This window comes from Anolis carolinensis, chromosome 1, assembly GCF_035594765.1.
Source record: "Anolis carolinensis isolate JA03-04 chromosome 1, rAnoCar3.1.pri, whole genome shotgun sequence".
Classification (NCBI taxonomy): Eukaryota; Metazoa; Chordata; class Lepidosauria; order Squamata; family Dactyloidae; genus Anolis; species Anolis carolinensis.
Window position 1 is genome coordinate 258,416,796 of NC_085841.1, and position 22,265 is coordinate 258,439,060.

At 39.5% G+C, this 22,265-nt stretch overlaps 1 protein-coding gene across 8 annotated transcripts in view; it reads right to left on the reverse strand.

Annotated features, from left to right (window-relative positions):
- Positions 1 to 22,265, reverse strand: part of syt7 (synaptotagmin 7) — a 297,131-nt gene that overhangs the window by 234,072 nt on the left and 40,794 nt on the right. Inside the window, exon 2 of one of the 8 annotated variants that reach the window (XM_062967455.1) lies at positions 1 to 13,280. This exon is cut by the window's left edge and continues 14,846 nt beyond it. The exons of the other annotated variants lie outside the window; for them this stretch is intronic. Within the exon in view, the coding sequence (XP_062823525.1) occupies positions 1,629 to 4,172 (2,544 nt within the window). The 5' untranslated portion in view covers positions 4,173 to 13,280 and the 3' untranslated portion in view covers positions 1 to 1,628. The remainder of the gene's footprint in view (positions 13,281 to 22,265) is intronic. 8 annotated transcript variants of the gene reach the window in all.

Here is a 22,265-nt window from a genome sequence, read left to right on the forward strand (position 1 = left end):
GGGAACAATTATAGCAGCTTGAATTTGGACAGATCCAAATAAAGCCATGACCATACCACAGATTTGTTTTGTGGCTGTGGGTACTACAATATTATTCTATATCATTTCTAGAGAAATATACCATAGTAACCAACTTCATAGAGTTGTTGCAAAGACAAACAAGGAACACCTTTCAAAACATTTGCTAAATACATCAAAGGTACATCAGGAACTCTTAGAGCTGTCTAGTATAGTTGTTTGAATACTACACCTGAGAGTATACCTAAAGCTCTAAGAGCTGGTTGTATTTCTGAAAAAACATCATCATTTTCTGCTTCTTGGTTCTCTTGTTCTGTGGATGCTCACACAGAGATTGCTTTGTTTCTTGGTCAACTCTGCAAAAACCAACCCTCTCAGATTTCATTGGCAACTTTCTAATGAGCATTCTTTCCCATACAAAAGGTTAAATATTTGGAGGAATTAATGATCCCGTTCTTCAGTAGTACACTCAAGTGTCTCAAGAGCCATATGTATTTGTAAGGGATAGCAGAACTCATTACTATGTAAAGACAGGGCTCAGTTTCAATTTAGCAGCAATTAAAGAGAGCATATAGCCAGATATAAACATAGTCCACTGCAGAGCTATTACACTATGTACCACAATTTCCTCATCTGAAAGTGTTATTTCCTGTTTAACTGTGCAGTACTTACTTTGAAAGTAGTTGTTTATACTCCAGAAACTATGTTGTTGTGGCTGCCACAAACAATGTTAAGTTGGTTGAGATTCTATGAGATATTCATTGAAAAACTATAGCAAAATGTGCTGCAGGATGTCCTGCAAAAACAAAGTTTTTGCAGTTTAATAAACTTTTTTGATGTTTTTATGATAGACCCAATTAGGAAATGACATTTTTAACTCAGGAACAAAAATTGTGTTACATAGTGTTATAAATGCACAGCTTGCTTGATTGTGGCGCAGACAAGATTTTTCTTTCCAGTGGAGAGAAAATAAACTAAAAATTAAGTCATAGAGTTGGAAGAGACCGCATGGGCCATCTAGTCCAACTCCCTGCCATGTAGGAAAAACACATTCAAAGTTCATCTGCCAAATGGCCATCCAGTCTCTATTTAAAAGCCTCCAAGGAAGGAGCTTCCACCACTCTCTGAAACAGAGAGTTCCACTGTTGAACAGCTCTTACGGTCAGGAAGTTCTTCTCCATGTTCAGGTGGAATCTCCTTTCTTGTAATTTGAACCCATCGCTCTGAGTCCTACTCTCCAGGGTGACAGAAAACACCCTGCTTCTTCTTCCTTATGACATCCTTTCAAATATTTTAACATGGCTATCATGTCTCCTCTCAACCTTCTCTTCTGCAGGCTAAAGATACCATGAAGAAATCATGGTGATCACTCCATAGGACTCTATGCCAGCTGTAAGTGATCATACAACAAAATCAGTCAGCACCTTAGAGTGGTTTAAAATGCTCCAAGAATGACTGATCCAGCACTGAATCTCAATTACTTAATTATGATACTGAAATGCTGCCATTTTAAGGTTTATTTTATTTATTTCGTGTCAAAAGCATTGGTACAGCAAATACATTTCAAATAATGGAAATAAAATTAAAAAAAGAAAAGAAATCACAAGCAACTAAATAGTTTTGGACCAAAAGCGGGCAACAGCAACCGCATTGTCTGTAGCTTTAAACAACTCCTCCTCCGTACATGAGGCAGGGCATTGTGGGCAAGCATACATATGCTGAGTTGTTTGTTCAGCTCCACAGTCACACAAGGTGGAGGATTCCTCCAGGTAGTGCCACCTTGCCAAGTTGTCTTTTGATCTGCCCACTCCACTTCTGAGTCTGTTCAGGGACTTCCAAGTTGCCCATTCCTGGTTTGCCCCTGGAGGAAGACCCTCTTGGGGGGCCATCCAGTTAGAATTGCCAGGTTTAGCTGCCCAGAGGGACACCCTTGCTGTTGCTGGAGGAACATCAAGAGGAGTGGTGGTTCTCATGAAGCCCTTCCTTGATTTGAGTCTGGTGGGAGGAGGGTGATAGCCATGCAGTGGGTGGCTTTCACAATGTTCGACCTTTTTTCTCTCACCGTTAGCAGCAACTTCCCGTCGCACGTCAGGAGGGGCAATGCCAGCTAACTTGTAGAGTTTATCAACAGGTGTAGGTTTAAGGCATCCCGTGATGATTCTGCATGTTTCATTCAGTGCTATGTCCACCTGCTTCGCATGGGCAGACTTGTGCCAAACAGGACAGGCATACTCTGCAGTTGAAAAAGACAAGGCCAGGGCTGATGTTCTTATTTCTTGTGGGTCTGCTTCCCATGCGCTGCCAGTCAGTTTCCGCAGGATGTTATTGCGTGCAGCTACTTTGTGCTTGGTGTTCGTGCAGTGTTTCCTATATGTTAGTGTTCGGTCTAAGGTGACACCAAGGTATTTAGGATGGAAACAGTGTTCGAGCTCTTGGCCTTCCCAAGTAACTTTCAGTTTCCTGTTGGCTTCGCGGTTACGTAGGTGGAAAGCACACACTTGTGTCTTGGAAGGGTTAGGCTTCAGGTGGTTCTCTTTGTAGTAGCTGGAGAGGTCTTTCAAGGCATTGGTGAGTTGCTTTTCAACTGTTTCAAAATCTTTTGCTTGTGTTGTAAGGCCAAGGTCATCAGCATATATAAAGCTCTTTGTGAGTGGTGGTAGTGGCTGATCGTTTGTGAAGATGTTAAATAAGGTTGGTGCAAGAACGCTGCCTTGGGGTAAACCATTCTTTTGCCTCCTCCATCTGCTTTTCTGGCCCTGAAACTCCACATAGAAGCTGCGGTTTTCTAGGAGGGTCTGGACAGTTTTTGTAAAGTCAAAGTCCCGGGTGATATGGTAGACTTTATGCAGCATTTTTCTATGTTGCACCGTGTCATAGGCTGCCGTAAGGTCCACAAAGACTGTTCCCGTGATGCAGCCTTTCTCATAGCCTTCCTCAATATGCTCAGTCAGATGAAGAATTTGACCTGTACAGTTTTTCCCTGGTCTGAAACCTGCTTGTTGTGCAATAAGCTTGGGTTCGATAACAGGTCCTAGTCGATTTAATAGCATCCTCTCATAGACTTTATATAGATGACATAAGAGGGAGATTGGTCGGTAGTTCCTGGCATTGGAGGCATCTTTACCAGGTTTTAAGATGGCAATTATCTTAGTTTTCCTCCATGCTCTGGGAATCTGTTTGTGTGCCAGGCATTGATTGTAGAATTTCAAAAGCCAGTTTTCAGCTTTGGCCCCCAAGTGTTTGATTTGCTCCATCATCAGGTCATCTAGGCCAGGTGCTTTACCAGTCTTACATCGCTTGATGGCTTCTCTGAGTTCTTTCAGGTTTAGAGGAGAAGACAACTGGTAGGTTTCAAGTTCTGGCACCCTGTTGATTTTCATCTTTACTCTGCTGCAGTTGGTTTTCCCATTCTGAATTAGCTGGTGAGCTATCTGATCTGGTGTCACGTTTGCGAGTCCAGGGTTGACCAGGGGGTCACTATCCAGGCGTCTCAGCAATTGCCAGGCTTTTCGGCTACTCTTGGACATGTCCAGGTTCTCAAGCAGCTCTATCCAACGGTCTTTCTTAGCATTAGCTAAGGCTGTAGATAGTTTTTGGCCTGCTGCTATAGTCCCATCACTATATGGGTTCTCTTGAAATAATCTGAGATATTCTTGTAGCTGATTTAGTGATTCTTCATTTAGGCCTGGTAGGTAGCTTGTGCGACAGCCTCTAGGGATTGAGAGCCTTGAGGATCTTTTCACAGCTTCTACGAACAGGTCATAATTTTCTATAGAAGGTTCTATATCAGAAATAGCAGCTTCCAAGGTCTCTGTAAACTTTGTCCAGTTAGCTTTATTGAAGTTATATCTTCTGCGGAATGGGACACTTTTCGGTCTTACAGCTGAATATGCTACGCAGCATATTGGTCTGTGTTGTGTGTTAGGTATTGGGTTTAATACCCTTTTGGTGCATTGGTGGCTTATGCTTTCCTTTACAAAAATCAGATCAGGGTTATAACCACGCTTCCATCGGCCGCTATTAAATGATGGTGGTAATTTACTGTCATGAAGGAGGCTCATTCTACTATTGTCGGCCCACGTTAGAACTGCTTCGCCATTTCTATCATCAATAGCTGTGGCTATTGAAATCTCCCACAACAAAATGGGCTTCATGATTGTGGCAACTGGTTGGGGGTGTAAAATAGAAATCAGCACCAGGTGGTTTATAGAGTGATGATACGGTGCAACTATCAAGTTCCACAGATAAGATTTCAATGTTGTTCACTTCTGTGAGGGAAGTTGCAGAGATTGCTACACCAGATCATACAAAAATGGCACTGCCATATTGTCTGTGAGGTCGTTCCACTGCCAGCTGCATTCCAAGAATTTTTGGTCTTCTCATTGTAATGTCTCTGTGTGTTTCCTGTATACATAGGATGTCACATGAGATGTCCTCAGACATTTTGGCTAATAGTTCTTCCTTAGCAGGTGACAAACCTTCTATATTAATAGACATAATCGTTAGCAATGGTCTTGATAAAGACCTTTGGTATTCATCCATTCATCCAATGCTTTTGGGGTGGAAAGATCGGCCGCTTACAAGAAACGTTGCCCAGGGGACGCCCGACTGAATTCACTCAATCTTCGGGGAGGCTCTTTCCGTGCCCCCATTTTAAGGTGGACCTCAATTGAAACCGTAACTCAAGCAATTCTATTGTCTATTTTATTTTATTTTAAATTAAATTAACACATGCATCTCAGGAGTTCTCATGGGAAATGTCAGATTTAATATCCACAAGAGGCTAGCTTCTCCTGACTGACAGGCCTCTTTATATAGTGGTTCATAACATCATGAGGCAGAAGTTCAAACAAAGGATAGAATATTGATGCTGAAAAAAGGATGCTACCAAGTGAAATATCAATACTATTTTATAAAGCACTCAGGTTCCCCTAGAAGCCTGTCATCATCCAGGCATTCACCAGGGTTACTCCTATTCAGCTTATGAAAGATGACAAAATCAAAGCCCAAGTGATAAACCTGTAGATAGGAAATAGTGTCCAGTAAGTTGAAATGGAAGTCATGCTAAAAAAAAAATCAAGATTTCTTTTGGGCAGTTCCACAAATTGACCAATGCCTGCTTGCTCCTGCCCGATAATTGCTGGACTTTAAAAACATCTCAGGTAGAACATGGTTTCCCAAGAGAGCTCACTTAACTTTTTCCTAACATCAGGTTTTTAGAAACATTAAAAAAATCTTGTATAATTCAAAGGTCAGGAATTGTAGGATAAATATAGAGGTAGTTTGAGCAGAACTCTACTGGTATGTTGTTTATTTCTCATTTTATTTCTCACATTTATATCCCGCCCTTCTCACCCGAAGGGACTTAGGACGGCTTACAACAGTGGCAACAATTAGATGCTCATACAAACCAATATAAAACAGCACATAAAACAGTTAAAACTATTAAAATACATTATGAATTAAAAATATAATTTCAAACATAATTCAAACGTTATTTGAATGGCATAACACATTTCAAACGTTATGCCATTGTAAATGCAACACTTGGCCCCTGCAGATTGTGTCCACCTTCTTTCACCATCACTGCTCATCCCTGGAAAATGGGCAATACCAATAGGATCACAACTTTTATTTGTAAGTCAGGGCAGAGCAAGTGCCAAAGCCCATAGTAAGAAAATGCATATATGCAAAGTATATCAGCATATACCCCGTATTTACTCGAATCCAATGGGTCATCAAATCTAATGCACATTTCTATTTTTAAAACTCTGAAACTAAAAAAAAAAAATCATTTCCTGGCAAATGTAATGTGCAGTGGGGGGGACATGTGCCCTCTTTGGCATTTGGACAAAAAAAGGTGTGGATTACAGTTGCTACATGTTTAGAATTTCTCCTTTAAAACACAAAAGTGTTTGAACACCAAAGCTTCCGGCAACAGAAAGCAAAAACCTTGGGATGCATTTATGCTGTAGAATGAATCCACTTTAATTGCTTTGGTTCAATGCTGTAGTTTGGCAAGGTCTTGAGCTTTCTCTGCCAAAGAAGAAATCCCAAGGTCCCATGGCATTGAGACATGGCCACGAAATGAGAATGAGGTCCCTCAAAGAGGAGCTCCTGAAAAAAGATTCCCCTTTGGCTTTAGCTCAGCACTAAGATGACTATATGATGCAAATCTAATACGCACCCTAATTTTTGGTGAGATAATTCAGTCCAAAAAGGTGAGAATTAGATTTGAGTAAACAGGTATTACAAGATTGTTTAAAATTAGGCAGAGCAGATGATAAATTAATGTATTTAGATGTGTTTTACACTAAAATAACTTTTTTGCCCTTAAGGGATGGGACCACAGTAGAGAAATGTGAAGGACCCAAGTTCAATTTCTATGTTTCCAACTATAAATCGGATAAGACCTCTTTCAAAGTGAATGGAGAATCTGCATACAGTTCTGAGCTGTGTGGATCAATGGTTTTTGACTCAATACAAGGCAGTTTTTAATGTGTTTTAAGGCAAGTTTGCTTTGCATAAGTTCTTGCATAGGCCAATGTATTTATTAAATCTTCAATGCATAGTTAACATAAAGGACACAATGACAGTGGATTATAACTTAATTCTAAAGTCATACCTTAAATAAACTTGTGCACTTATATTAACAGCAACTTCAACTAAAGCTACAGTTTAATGACCTCTTTTAGCATTCTAGATAGCTTAACAGATGAAGTGTAGAATAAACTGAATAATCCCTAAACTGGCATTTCTGCTTTCTTTCCAAATATCCCAGGACACACATTCAACAGCCTTAATCCCAGAATCATGATCCCTCACTCCAATCAAATGGAGATACATTACTCACTCCTCAAACAAAGCATTGCTTTTAAAAATGATCTAGTAACTGGGCTGTAACCGTACAATTATGTGCTTGTCTACTTGGGAGAAAATTTCATTATATTCAGTTAAAGGATTACTCCTATATATAGAGAGGGGGGAGGGATTTCAACCTAAGGTACACAGAATTCAGCCAACATGCTTTTAGATTTACAAGACACAAGATCCATGCTCCATTCAACTTACTGAAGGTATCTAACTACATGGGAGAGGTCCCTGGAATAAAATGTATTAGAGACAGATCAGATACTTTTCTATCAATATGTTTTGCCTGATGTTTCACCATTTCCTCTTCTCAATCCAGAATGTGTCACTACATGTGATTTGATATAACCATTTTGGGACTGAGCTTAATTGCAGATTTCAAGGCTACAACATGACTCCTATTTTAGTTCCCTCTCCGTTTTCCTTCAGCCCCCACTTTTTATATCATATAGCCCATCCATGGAAAACATGAGGCCCTCTTGATGCTGTTGGACAGTAATATCCAGCATTCCTAACCATGTGTTTTCCTTGCTACAGGCATGGGAGTTATAGTTTAACATCTAGAAGACCACTTGCTTTCCACCCCTGGTCTAAATACTCTTATGTGTACTCCTTTCAAAATAAATTAGTATGATATTACTAAACCAAATAATTTTAATGATTAGTGTAGTTCTCATTCTTGATTTGTGACTAGGATTAGAATTTGAAAGTCAGTTGTCTGTTACACAATGTGGATGAGACACCAGACTGCCTGGATAGTGAAATATCTCCAAACTCTAATGTAATGAAGCACAAGGAAATTGTTAAATATATATTTTCACAATCTTCAATTTATTCATTCATTAAAATCACATTATTTAATTTGTCATTAATTTAATTTGATTTGACTTCCTGATTCCTACCCTAGCCTGATGAAAAATTCTAGCGTACTTGCCCAATTTAACACTACCATTTGTTTTTATCTCTCTTGTTTCTGCCCAGCCACTCAAAGAACATTTTTGTTCTAATAATAGTGATGATTGTAATCCCAAAGGAAGTTTCAAGTATATTTTACAGATAAAAGTAACAGTTTGAAAAAGCAAGTCCATATTGCATCATGTCTTTACCAAGTAAACCCTGAAAAACCTTTTGAAAGGAATCAGATAATCAGTAATTAACCCAGGAAAGATGTGAATTACGATTTTCCAGAATCAAAGCCTCCAGCCAAACTGTGTCCTACAGTTACTAAAACCAGTTATATCAGCTTCATAAATTTAATACCAGAAATAGTTTTATTTTCTCAATATAAGCTTTCATTATATAGATTATATATATTCATTATATAGACTCACAATATCACAACTAGCAATGCATTCTGGAATGAAGGGGATAAGGAGAAACATGAAGCAAAATATATATATATTGCATTTTCTGGACAATATAAAGTATAATTTTATAGTTAAGATTCTTCACTACTCCTCTCTTCGTCAGAAATGTCATTTTTAAAAAAAATAATGATGATGACATTAGCAAACAATTATAATCAGTAAGTTGGACTATTTTCTCAGTTCTGACACATCAGAAGCAAATGTTACCAAGAAATAAACAAAATTTCTGAATCTTCAATCTATCTAATAAAGAGATGATTATCAAAGGGTCGCTGTGAGTTTTTCGGGCTGTATGGCCACGTTCCAGCAGCATTCTCTCCTAACATTCTGCCTGCATCTGTGGTTCTCTAAAGATGCCAGCCACAGATACAGGCAAAACATTAGGAGATAATGCTTTTGGAACATGGCCATACAGTCCGAAAACCTCACATTTCAGGAATAGGTTCCTTCTCTATAAAACAAGATTATAGCCAGTACATAGTAAGATCAAATATAAAACACCTGATTTCCAGTTATCATTCACTGCCTCAAAGTTCAACGTTCAAAACAATCACAAAGCGTTCTTTTATAACATAAAATTTATAGCTTTTGACACAGCTCCACCCTTTTCAGTTTGTTCAGAGTACTTCTTCCTAGCAACAAAGATGCTAAATCTATAAGTAATTAAACATATGTGCAGTAGTTACTCAGATAAGAGTAACATTTTGTTTTGGTTATTTTCCAAACTTCACCTGACTATAAAGTTTCAAGTAATACCTTCCTTTATGATTAACCCTAGAAAGGTGGTGTGTCGTGTAGTGATCTGAGAGTTGGGCAGAGACTCTGGGAGTCTCTGATGGGTTCAAATTGTAGTCCTCAGTCATGGAAACCCACTGGGTGACTTGGGCAAATCACACTTCCTCAGCCTCAGAGAAAGGTGATGACAAGTCATCTGTGCACAAATCATGCCAAAAATCCCTCACCATACGTAGAAGCTGATTTGAAATTATTGATTAACCCTATTAGTGGAGGGTGTGCTTTTCTTGGCTGTCTGTTTCTGTACGCATACATGCAATCATGCAGTTCCTTACTTACTCTGTGAGAAGCATAGGGCCAAAGACCTGTTTGAAGAGGGCTGTTTTGGTATCAAATTCTTTCAGCCTTGAATATATGAAGCCATAAGAACTATAAGCTGTGCCAACAGAAAATGTTTAATACTGCAGTCACTTAATTTCCAGGCACACTAGCAGTAATACTGAAAACTATTTTTTGGGCTACAGAAAACTATTGTGTACATGCAAATGTATAGACAATTGTTGTTCTTGACTGCCATCAAGTCATCTTTGACTTGTGGAAATGTTATGAATGAGTGACTTTCAGGTCACCTTATATATCTTCAACAGCTCTGCCCAGGTCTTGCAAACTCTGGATAGCTGTGGGTTCCTTGATTAATTCTATCCATCTGGGATGAAGTTTTCCTCTTCTTTCTTACAAAGCATTACTTTCTTTTCTAGGGAGTCCTATCTTTTTGTGAAATGACCAAGTACAACAGTCTCAGGTTTGTCTTCTTGGCTTCTAAGGAGTATTTTATTTTCTCTAAAATCCACTTATTAGCAGTCCGCAGCATCCACAGTTCTCTTCAACACATTTCAAAGAAGTTGATTCTCTTTCTGCCTGCTTTTGCAACTGTCCAGCTTTCACAACCATACAGAGAAAAAAGAAATACAATGAATGATAATCCTAATTTCAGTATTCAAAAATATGTCTTTACACTTCAGGATCTTGTCTAGTTTGTTCATACCTATCCTTCCAAATTCTACTTTTTTTATTTATTGATGGCACTCTCATTTCTCATTAATGACAGAGCCAATGCATGGAAAATCTTGAACAATTTCAGTACTTCATTGTTTACTTTAAAGTTATGTAACCCATCTGTGGTCATTATTTGGTTTTCTTCATGTTCATCTGTAAACCTGCCTTTGCACTTTCTTCCTTCATAAATATATTCATGCAGTGGACTTTGCTGGGAGCTAAGGTGATAGACTCTCCAACAACAAGAAGCAGACCTCTTGAATACAGTCGTATTAGCAAAAAGCTTATGTGTGTACAGCCAGCCATTGCAATAGGTCTCTCTAGAAATTGAAAGATGGCTTCTTGGAACAGCTTCTGGTTTCAGACAGAACACAGAGAAATCTATAGACTATTTTTAAATGAAAAGCAAAAATGACACAATCACAAAAACGATGTAGCTTTTGGACAGCTGTACAAGATTTCTGCAGGTTGTTTTTTCTAGTACTAATATCAGCTCCTGCAAGAAAATATCATTACCATGATTAACCTTGTTCAGAAAGGGATGCAGGTATGATGGCTCAAATTTCTCTTTGTCCTGTGCAGGGGTTTTCTATTAAAGCACAGCAGTAGGAAAACTGTTGACTGACGAGGTGACCTTCTCATAGGCCAGGTCACCAAAATCAGAGTACAAAATTATCTGATTGCCCCTCTTTGGTAGGGACAGTCCAAATTAATCCTCTGTCACCTCACTTTTTCAACCCAGTTTGTCCTCCTTTCCCTTTTTTTGTGCTCAGCTTACTTCAATTGTACTTCCCACTCAATTCATTCAGCAGTGGGGAGGGGAGGGGGAGGGGAGGGTAAGAAATGTTGCCCTTCCCAGTAGGCTCAAGCAAAAGCAAACTGCTGCAGCCTCTCCCAGATTCAGTGTTCTTTCTTACTAATAACTGTCGCCGTCTTGCCCACACTCTCATGATGCTTGGTCTCATGGGTCCTAGTTTGCATCTGTGAAATGTTGGAGGCTATAATGTAATCATGTGTGTGCTTGACTTTGTACAGAGTCACAAGAAGCAATGCAAGCAGGATTTAATAAGGTGACTAGATAAGAATTGAGGGAGCACATTGATTTAGTTTGAAGACCCTCTGAATAAATGACAGGATTTAATGTGTGCTGGATAATTTATCAGTGTGATTTAATACCAAAACAAAGTGAAAATAAAATATTCAATTCAAAACAGCTCTGCTTTCTCTTTCTGTTGTGTGAAAGAATCTCATATTCTCAGTGCCAAAGAATGATTCCATTTAAGGTTTATACAAACTTGTGCACAAGCCAAAAGTTATTTACATCGCAAGCTAAGGGAACTGCCATATGTTTCACACTCCGTAAGCATTAAACACGTTTTCATAATGAAGGTTGGTTCATGTGCTGTTTCCCAGACTTTTGCTGAGCCCCCTGTTCTCTCAATTCATTCATCAACATTTACAGTAGCATGCACACCTATAAACAAAACCATTCTTTATTTGATTTTTCTTCCTGGGTTTTTGGCGTAAATATTCTCTCAGCCAGGTAGATTCCTCTTGCCAGATTTCATACCGATAGAACAATTTGTCATAATTTTACAACAAATAGAAGTTGGAGATTTTATATTAGAAGAATGTTGAAACTTCAAGACAACTTGCCATATGGCTGCTCCTGCAACTATATAATATCTGAATATAATGTCAACAGATATTTGACTAAAACCACATACAGCCAAAAGTATTGTTAAGAGGCATAAAACATATACATGCAAAATGATCAAGCATACACCCCTCAGAAAACAGTAAATCTTCTCTCCCAACAATTTTTCAGAATCCATGTATTATTGAAGGCTTTCATGGCCGGAATCACTGGGTTGCTGTGAGTCTTTTGGGCTGTATAGCCATGTTCCAGAAGCTTTCTCCCCTGACGTTTCACCCACATCTGTAGCAGGCATCCTCAGAGGTTGCCTGCCACAGATGTGGGTGAAACGTCAGAATCCCTTTGCTAAGAACCTAGAACAGAAGATAACATGGTAGGACTTATTCCGCTCTAGGATTTTCCCTCCTTAGCCTCCAAGCTGTCTGACTCACTGCTTCTCCTTAACCAACAACAGCAGTGCAGTTCCACTCATATCAATGGATTTCACACTGAGAAACATACTGGTGCCAGTAGGTATCCTCTCAGACACTGCCACTAAAATACAGTCCTTTCAGTACATAGCTGGAGAACCAGGCAACCACTGTATACCCACCTTAAAAATGTCTAGCCTTGCTACCCTCCTAATCTAAGAAGGTAACCCAAACTCTGCCAAAAAATTTCCCTTCAGGACAAATAGTGGTCACAAATAGCTAATGAGGCATGGTTTTTGTACTTTCCAGACTTCCACTGAGAGCCTTTAGAGTGCTGCATTCATTCATCGGCATTTGTAATAGCAATAGTAGCATACACTGCAAGGCAGGAGGGAATGGATGAATGGCAAAAGAAGGGAATAAGAAACAAAGTGGTCACCACATTTCCTCTGATCCAGCCCTACAGTGCTTAATACCCATTATTATATTGTGTATTTTTGAAGTTCTGATCCTGCATAACTGCTGTGAACAGACAAATGCAGAAGGTTGCAATTTCATTTGGGAAACAGGAGCTACTAGACACCATGTTGTTTGGTGCTGACTTTATTGAAACACCCAAAAAATAAACACACTAATTAATGCGTGAAATTTCCAGCTCCTGCAGGTCACTGGTGAGTTTACAGTCAGGTAGGATTTGCATATACACACTGAACACAACAATATGCATTTGAAGAATGATACATAGCACCTAAAGATAGTAATGCATGCACTGGTAACCTCAAGGTTGGACTTCTGCAATGTGCTTTACATTGGGCTACCTTTGTACAAAGTTCGGAAGCTCCAGCTGTTTCAAAATACAGCAGACAGATTGGTTACACACAGGAACATCTAGGAGTGAGCATATTCAGCCTATTCTAAAGTCACTCCACTGGCTGCCAATTAGTTTACAGGCAAAGTACAAGATGTTGATTTTGACCTTGAAAGCCCTACATGGTTTGTGTCCAGATTAGCTACAGGATCGCCTTCTCACTGTATAATCCATCCCGAACACTGAGGTCCTCTTGGGGCGTCTGCTCCAGCCTGACCAAACCCGAATGGCCACCATCAACCAGAGATCGATCCTTTTCATTGGCTGCCCCAAGACTGTGGAAGGACCTGCCAACAGAACTTCGACAGCAAGATCAGTTGTCACAATTTAAGACATAAGTGAGGCCTATCCAGATAGCTTTAATAATTAATTTTACACTTCAACTCTAAGTTTTATTTTGTGCATTTTAATATGTATTTTACAGAAATATGTTTTAATATGTGATTATATAGAGTGTTTTTAAATGATTATGTGTTTGATTATGTGTTTTAGCAATGTTGTAACCCTGCTCAAGCTGTGAGGAGAGTTGGGTAAGCAATATAATTATTACTACTATTGTTATATCAAACCACATGACACTACATAGCACACATTTATGCTTAAGTCACATATACACAACTGCATAAATTGGCAAATCCAAGCTTGTGGGAATTCAGTGCAGGTAATCACATATTTAATTTGTCTTCCTATAGAACTTTGTACATGGCTTAAAATATTTACATAGGAATTATTATTCTATATATGAATTACTATATAGCAATTCCTAAGGTCTCACCTTAGGCATACATATACTTAGATCAAGCATCCACACCCCTTCATGCTCAAATGCATAGGCCATCACAGGCCAACTCAGAACCGAAAAATTCACAAACATCTCCCTCCCTCCTTCTCACTCTTCCTTCCTTCTTTTCTTTCTTTTTCTCCATACAGACATGCATGTATGTTTAGAAAAAACAAAATAAACCACAAGTATAAAAATAATTTGGCAAAGTACTCCAGCACTAATAACTCCTGCTCAACCAGGAAACACCACACCCAAAAAAATCCCGCATAGATTGCCAAACACTCATACTAGGACTAGTGGCCCATGTTTGTCCTGAGACACTACAAAAATGGAATTGTGCCTGGCCGCCAACCCCCCCCCCCCCCGCCAATATAGTCCCATTCCAGAGGTACAACTGTTCTGCTTCCTGTTTAGGATAATAGTCTTTCATGTCATTCTGTCCAATTGAATGTACTTTGGCAAAGAAATACATCTAGTCCTCAGGGGACTTGCCTGTTGAGGAAGCAACAGGGAGACAGAAGCTGTCAAGGTGAGATTCACAGGCAGCATGGAATCTACTCGCATTTGCCTGTTTGGATCAGTTTCAAACACCTGTCACTAAAATTCAGATAATTCCAAATGCATCTCCAGAGCTGAGGGGACATTTCTAAAGAAAGAGCTTTATTTTGCAGTATTGGGTATGCCTTGACTTCACCAAAGGGAGCTGTTGGGACCTGGCAGCTTTCTCCTGGGGATGGTGAAGGCCATACCATGACAAGGCCAAATTCCACACTGGAGCAACAGCAGGTACCAGCCACAACACTGGCAAGAGGAGGTTAATTGAGTGTGCCTGCTTAAAGGTAGAATTAAATACCCACCCAGGAAGCAGGAGAGACTGAAAAAGGAAGATAATGGGAGTGGCAGCCAGCCAGCCAGCAAACAAAGCAAAGGGAAACATGACAAATGCAATGGGGGTGGGTAGTGTGTTTAACTAGAAGAGGACTGTGTACTGCAGAGCAATACGTGGAAAGCAAAGAGTTGCGAGTCAAGACAGCAATTACTCAGTGTTGAGGGTTGCACTGCAATCGCATGTGTTAGATAAGAAATACCAATTGCTTATATTTTTCAGAAATATAGTGGACACTGACAGCAAGGTATGATTGGTGTATCTACTTAATTTAGGATATAGGATTGACACCTGGGCACTTGAAAATGGACTGGGCTTAGTTTTCAGGGTACTAATTTCTATTTGCATTATTGTTTTGTTGTAGGCCAGGTTCAGCATTTCATGGCCAAATATTACTTTTGCTAAACAAATTAATTCACTTCCATAAACCAGGAAAGCCAGTAGCAACTTTGTCATTGTCTTCATCATCTTAGAGCCCCGGAATAGTAGAGTTGGAAGGGGTCTCATGGGCCATCTAGTTGAGCTCTCTGCTCAATTCAGGAGCTCTAGATGCTAGAGCATCTCCAGCAGGTAGCTGTCCAGTCTCTTTCTGAACCTCTCTAGGCAATTGGTTTCACTGTCAAACAACTCTTACTATAAGAAGTTCCTAATAATATTAAACTGAAATTCATTCTCCTGTAATGTCAAAGCAACAGACCTGATCCTGACCTCTGGAGCAGCAGATAACAGGCCTGCCCCCTCCTCTCTGTGGTACGACTTGAGGTATTTAAAGAGAATAATTATGTCAATCATCTCAGTCTTCTCTTCACCAAAGTTGAACATGCCCTGCTACTTCAAGTTTTCCTCATATGGCTGAAGAGCAATGGCCTAAGATAAAACCCTGGGGCTTTCTACTTGAGACCTCCTTCCTATTTAAAGCTAAGCCATTGATTATGACTCTTTGAATGTAGTTTTCAGCTGGTTGTGGGTTTATTGACCATTTGCTGAAATCCAAATAAATCGTGTCCACATCATCACCACTATCTATTAGACAAACCCATGTTGGCTCCTACAGATCACTGCATTGTCATCAAGATATATACAGACATTTTCATTTTCTGGATCTTCTCTTTTGCTTTTTTTTAAAGAGAGGGACCAGGTTGACCCTTCTCCAGTCCTTTGGTGCCTCACCCATTCTCCAGGATTTCTCAAAAATGATGGCAAATGGGGTTGAGAGAGTACATCAGAACATTCCTTCAGCCCTCTTCCTCTCCAAATCTCCTTCCACTGTATTATGAAAGCTCTAGTAACATTACTTCCCTTTTAAATCCTAAACTTTAAAAACCCAATAGTGTCTTTATTTTGAATTTGTTTTCCTGATACAGGGAAAATATAAGTCCGCACCTGGAAAGTCTTTCCAGGCTAATTTCAAACATAATAGAAGTTAGAATGATTCATAAATGTGGACTTCTGTTTTTGTTTTTCTGTTTCCTTCCATTCCTTTAGCACTTTCCCACCATGCCAATACAATGCTCGTGCAGTTATGAAATCTAGAAACTCTTGACTTCTTTCAGGATTATACATAGAGTCCTTGAGATTCTGACAAGTGTTTATTTGTTACATAAAATACAAATTGAAGACTGGCAGTAAGCAGCATATGCCAAGGTTAAAGAATGACAACATGAATGGATTTGAAGAAACAAATGTATGTACTGGTGATAAACAGAGGGGAGGAGGACTGTTAGAATATGTGAAAATAAAGGACTGCTGACCAAGGTTTCACTGATTATTTGAAATGAGTATGTTACCTTCTCCAGGTCATTGCCAAGTGGTCAGATGGCAGGCAGGAAGATGAAGCAATCAGGAACCATTTTTGTGAGAAGCAGGCAACTAAACCAGCCAGTCACTGCCAGAGGCACCATCATGATCAGCCCTATAATACCCTTGACAAAATCTCACAATGGACAATATCAAATAACAAAAAAAGATGGACAGAAAGGAAGAGGATTGTCTAAAATGGTGGACTTCCCAGAACTAAGATAAAAATGAAAAGCTGCACAAGCCCATAGGGAACAGTGTCTCGCAAGTCTTTATCATAGTAATAAAAAGCAAGAAAGTACTTTCTTCGAGTTCTGTTGCATACTAATTAAGTCATTGGCATTGATTCAAGGATGCATGTGGCCCATGGACTGTTCATTATTATTTCTGCTTTAAGGAGAAGCTTGGTGAATTTGTCAAGAACGCTGCATGTCTATAGACCATATTATTATTTCAACATCTTTGTATTTTCTAACAAGACAAAAACTCGGGGGGGGGGGATTTCATTTTGTCCACTTGTTTCATTTATATGCCACCTTTTTTCCCAGGGAGGGAACTGAGGCAGGCTTCAGAAATAGTAAATTAAAAAATCAGTTTACAGTTAAAAATTAAAAACAATGAAAATCGTATTTTAAAAACATTTGAAAGTAATTTAAAAACAAATGTTAAAAAATCAATAAAACATTCCCAATAAAAAGTCTCCCACTTCCTTGTCCCTGCAACCAAGACAATTCCTTCTGCACATTGTCATGATTTATCTCTCCACTCGCTGACCTTCGTAGTTTTTCTGTTCAATATTGCAAAATCTGCCAACTCAGTAATTCCCCCAAGGGTATGTAAAACACACACACACAGTGCTGGATAGTTCCCCCCCCCCCCCCCCACAAGGATGGAGAGAGAGAAAACCATTTTAGACTTGTATTCCAATAGATCTTGACTATGAACTTTCTCTGTCCCCCCAACTTCCAGTCTGGCCTGGCTCCACTCCTGGTCCCTCTGTGATGTTAAGGGCAGATTGGTGATGGAAGACTGGCAACACAGCTGAACTAGCTGCGGGCAATGTTTCTCTCTTGCTCCAGGGCAGAAGGAGAGAGAATGCTACTTAGAACACTTTGTATCTTGCCCGCAATACCCACTCACCTGATGCCTTGACATCATGGTTACCAGGCCACACCACCACTCCTTTATAGAGACATACACACATATACACACGAGCCTTCATTATTTTGTGGTGCATTTTAGTTTCACTTAAGAAAACCACAAACGGATTTTCAAAGTGCTGCTCCATGCCAGGGGTCACTGTGGAGCCTCTCATCATTGCTGGCAGACGGCAGAGTGGGTAGAAAAGGCAGATGGAGGGGGGGGGGGATGGAGCCCAGCATAAGACAAAAACACAAGCTGATTGATCTTTGCCTGGATTCTTTGGTGGAAGCTATGAAGTCAGCATAGCCAATATGCTGGGCAGGAGTGTGAACAGTTAAGCTTCTTAGCAAAGCCAGTATATAACATTGTTCTCATGTCCCTCTACCAATCTATAATTAAATAATAACTGGGTCATATAATAGCCTCGGAAGAAACTTTCCCTGACTCCTACTATACTCGGTAACTATAGGTAATCTTTCATTTTGAGCAAGGCACTGGAACTCTAGGAGTTCTTGGATGAGATGGACTTCTGGATGAGGTAAATCCATTTAAATCTGATTCCAGGCCTGGTTATGGGACACAGGCAACTTTGGTCACTTTGGTGGATGACTTATGCAGGGAACTGGATTTGGAGAGTACATCCCTCTTCGTTCTGCTGAACGTCTTGCCAGCTTTCAATACCATTGATCATGGTATCCTTCTGAGTTGCCTCTCAGAGATAGGCTTGGTGGTATTCTTCTTCAATGGCTCCATACTTTCCTCTACAGGCATTTTCAGAAGGTGGTGCTGGGGGATTCTTGTTTGATTCCTTGGCCACTGGCCCGTGGATGCTATTTAACATCTCATGCTATTTAACATCTACATGTAAACACTGGGAGAAGTTATCTGGACTTTTGGGGTTAGGCCTCAGTAACAAATTCATGAGTAAACGAAGTTTTTTTAACCTGACACATTTGGGTGAGGTTGAATCCCTAACTCCCCCTCTGGCTACAGCCCTGGGTCTCACCACTATGCTGATGATACCTTTTCACCAAATTCCAAGGCAGCTGTAATGGACTGGATTAGGGGGGACATATTGAAGCTGAATCCAGAGAACACAGAGGTGTTCTTAGTCAAAAATAAATCTGGAAAGAAGAATTCAGCTGCATTAGACGGGGTTATACACCCCTTGAAAATGCAGGTTAGCAGTTTAATATTCCATGTTTTAACTTATAAAGTGTTCAACTGACTTTTGAATTGTTTGAATATGTTGTTAACCACCTTAATTCACATTATTGGAAGAAAGATGGGATATAAATGCATGATGACAGTGGTGTTGGTGTTGGTAATGATGATGACAATGATGTTGTGGTCACCTGCAATACATTCTCCAGAATAATATCTGTAGGTGGATAGAGAAGAAAAACTGTGAACCTCTTTCATCTTCTCTGTCTATTTCCAGATAAGGATCACTCAGGACTTTATGGATTTCCTATAATACATTGGATAGTAACTTGGCTTATTGCTTTCTACGGATTAATCACCCAGTAAAACTTCTATAAAGGCGCCAGATAATATTAGTTTATGACTGAAGTGTGAGAACTAAACACTTAGCTCCTGGCTTCCATTTGTATTTTTTTGGCCAATGATGGGGCTTCTCAGTTTGATCTCCATAACTGAAATCCTACCTGCCCTTATTTCAGAGTGTATGCTAATATTTATTTCTAAACAAGGATGTCTTGATTCTTCTATGTATGAATGGTACAAGAAGGGACTTAATTGGGACTGAATTGTCTAGGAGTTTGGATCAACAGCACTCCTGCTGTTCCTATCAAAAATATTCAATTAAAAATGGGCTTATCAATAATCATCCACATTCCCAATAGCTTAAGACAGAAATCACCTTCCCATCAGAAATACTTAAGAATGGGCGTACTGCCAGTTGTGGAGTAGCGTACAAGCACTTCTTTTGCCAATCAGTCTACTAACATCAAAAACCAACACTTGTTCTCCACTCCACAAATGACAGCATATACAGAATTTGTTTTGTTTTTTATAATGTGGAAATGCTTATGGAAGAAACACAGAATGTCTGAGGTGACTCTAAAATGGGAAAGAGAAGCCTTTTAACTGATGGAGACTAAAGAAGTATGTAAGTCAGGTTCGGGGAACCTGCAGTCCTCCAGATATTGTTAGACTCCAACTTGCAATGGTCACAGGTGGCATGTACAACAGCCTTGAATTCTGGGGGTGAACTCTACCACCATTTGGAGGGCCACAAGTTTTTCATGACTGCTGTAAGTAATGAGATACATGGAATTTTGTGACTGTTTGCCTTTGTAAGAAGTTAGATTTTAGAGTAGGAATCTCTACATATTTCTGCTCCATAACTAACAACTGCACACTGAAAAGAAAAAGAGAGAAAGAACCACACAGGAGAGAGGCACAGGCAATGATGCACAGAGCCAATTCAAACAGGATTTGTAGCTTAAAAGTGTAAATATGTGCTTGGACAAATGCCTTTGGTGTAAGCGATGCCACATAAGAGAAAGTGATCAGTGGATACTTCAGTGGTGGGAAAACATTACTCATGAAACATCTTTTGCTTCCAGAAGTAGCTGCTGCAGTCTCCCATGACCAGCTGTTCTGTCATAGCAACTCTCATGCAAGATCGCTCGTATGTGTAGTTATTTGTCATCACATACTCTCAGTTATGAATTTACTAGACCCAAACAGCTCTTCTTTCTGAAAATGTGGAGGACTCAACTAAGGGAAAGTGAATGTGTTTCTCAGACTGCTATGATGATCATGCCTCTTTCCTTCATTGGGGGACCAGGTACAAAAGCTGCCATACCTGTAACTGTTGAGTGTAAAAAGGATTATCTGCTGATTCAGTGTGGAAAGGGGGAAAAAGAGGCAGATCCAGGACTTCCTTCTTTCAAAAAACTACAAAAAGGCACAGTGTTGCCTAATGTTTTTGTTCACTTGTTTTTACTCATGCATCACATTCATAGCACCTAGAATGTGAAACCAAAACCTGAGTTCAGAGCTCAGAAAAATTACCTTTCCAGAATACAATTCCCTGCTTGGCCAGTGGAAAGCCAAGTTCATTATGGTGTCTGGGCAGCCTTCATATCTTCACCAGACTAACTCAGAATGATCATGGGAAAAGTGGTTGACCCACCATCTGATAATGATTGTTAACATCCCACGGTTCAACAGTCAAGAGGAAATGATGATAGGCTTGAGTTGCATTTGAGAAAGCACCAAACTGACATGTTGACAAGGGTCCTCCTACTGCAAGAGCTTTAGGCCAGATTGTAAAAGAAATCCTATTTTACAAGTAACCACTCTAACTATGCATCTACGTAAGTTCTTTAGAAGATCACTTTTGACAGGCTGCTCAGAACACCCACAGACTTCCAATTCTTCCTAGCTCAAAAAGAGGTTAATCTCTATGCATCTCTATCCCCATGTGCCTGGACCCAGAGGGAAAGAGCAAGTAATAATAATAATAATAATAATAATAATAATAATAATAATAATAATAATAATAAAAAAACTTTATTTATACCCCGCCACCATCTCCCCAACGGGGACTCGGGGCGGCTTACATGGGGCCATGCCCAGAACAGTACAATATAGCAAAATATAAAACGACATATCACAATACAATTAAACAATACAATAAATAATCATATACACTGCAACACAAGATATATATATATATATATATATATATATATATATATATATATATATATATATAAACAGGGCGGGCCGCATGAGACACTTAATTAAAACTTGGGGTGAGAAAAGGATAAGAATACAATCACGGAGACCAGGGACATAAGATAAAAACAATCTAGAGGGTAGATGATGGGGGCGTAACAAAAGAAGTGTGTAATAGTTACTCTCCGAAAGCACATCGGAAGAGCCATCTTTCCTGAAGGCTAAAAGAGTAGGGACAGTGTCAAGGGAAGAGGATTTTTGAAAGCACCTTGCCCTTCAAAATCTGGATACAGCAATGCTAGATAGCTCAGGGAATTCTGTGGCATGGACTCATTTCAAATGAGGCATTTTCCTTCTTGAATGAGAGTGGCAAAAACTGTAACCCGATCCTACAGGTTATACTAAGAGCTGAATTTTGAATAAAGCTCTTCATGCATGCTAAGCATCTGTTAGGAAGCAAGCTAAAACTGTAATTTGGTTCCTAAGCAATAAACACAGAAGTTAAAATAGCCTACAGATATGCATGTGATTCCAAAGAATCTTCATTAAAATTTGTCAGAGCTACGTATAGCGAATGTATTATAGTGTCAGCAGGAGGTTTAAAGGTACAGCTAGACTCAGCATATTCACATATCCAACCAAAATGCTGCAACTAATCTGTGCCTAGTCCAATTTTTTTTCTAATTCTTTCCTTTATTGAGAAATTTAATAAAAATTCTAAAGATGTTTCCTCTCAACCCTAAAAGTAGAAGAGAGGGTGGAACAGAATCTATATATCAGTAAGCAGAGCATGGTCCTATAATAAAGCTAAATCCATCCTGGAGCTGGAAAAGTGATGTATGCACATGTATACCCATGTGCTTCACCAGAAGCTGTAAGGGGGTGGGAAAGACAGCCTCTGTGCATAAATTAATAAGCAGACCCGCATTTGTGAGTCCAGGGTCTCTAAAGATACAACTTACA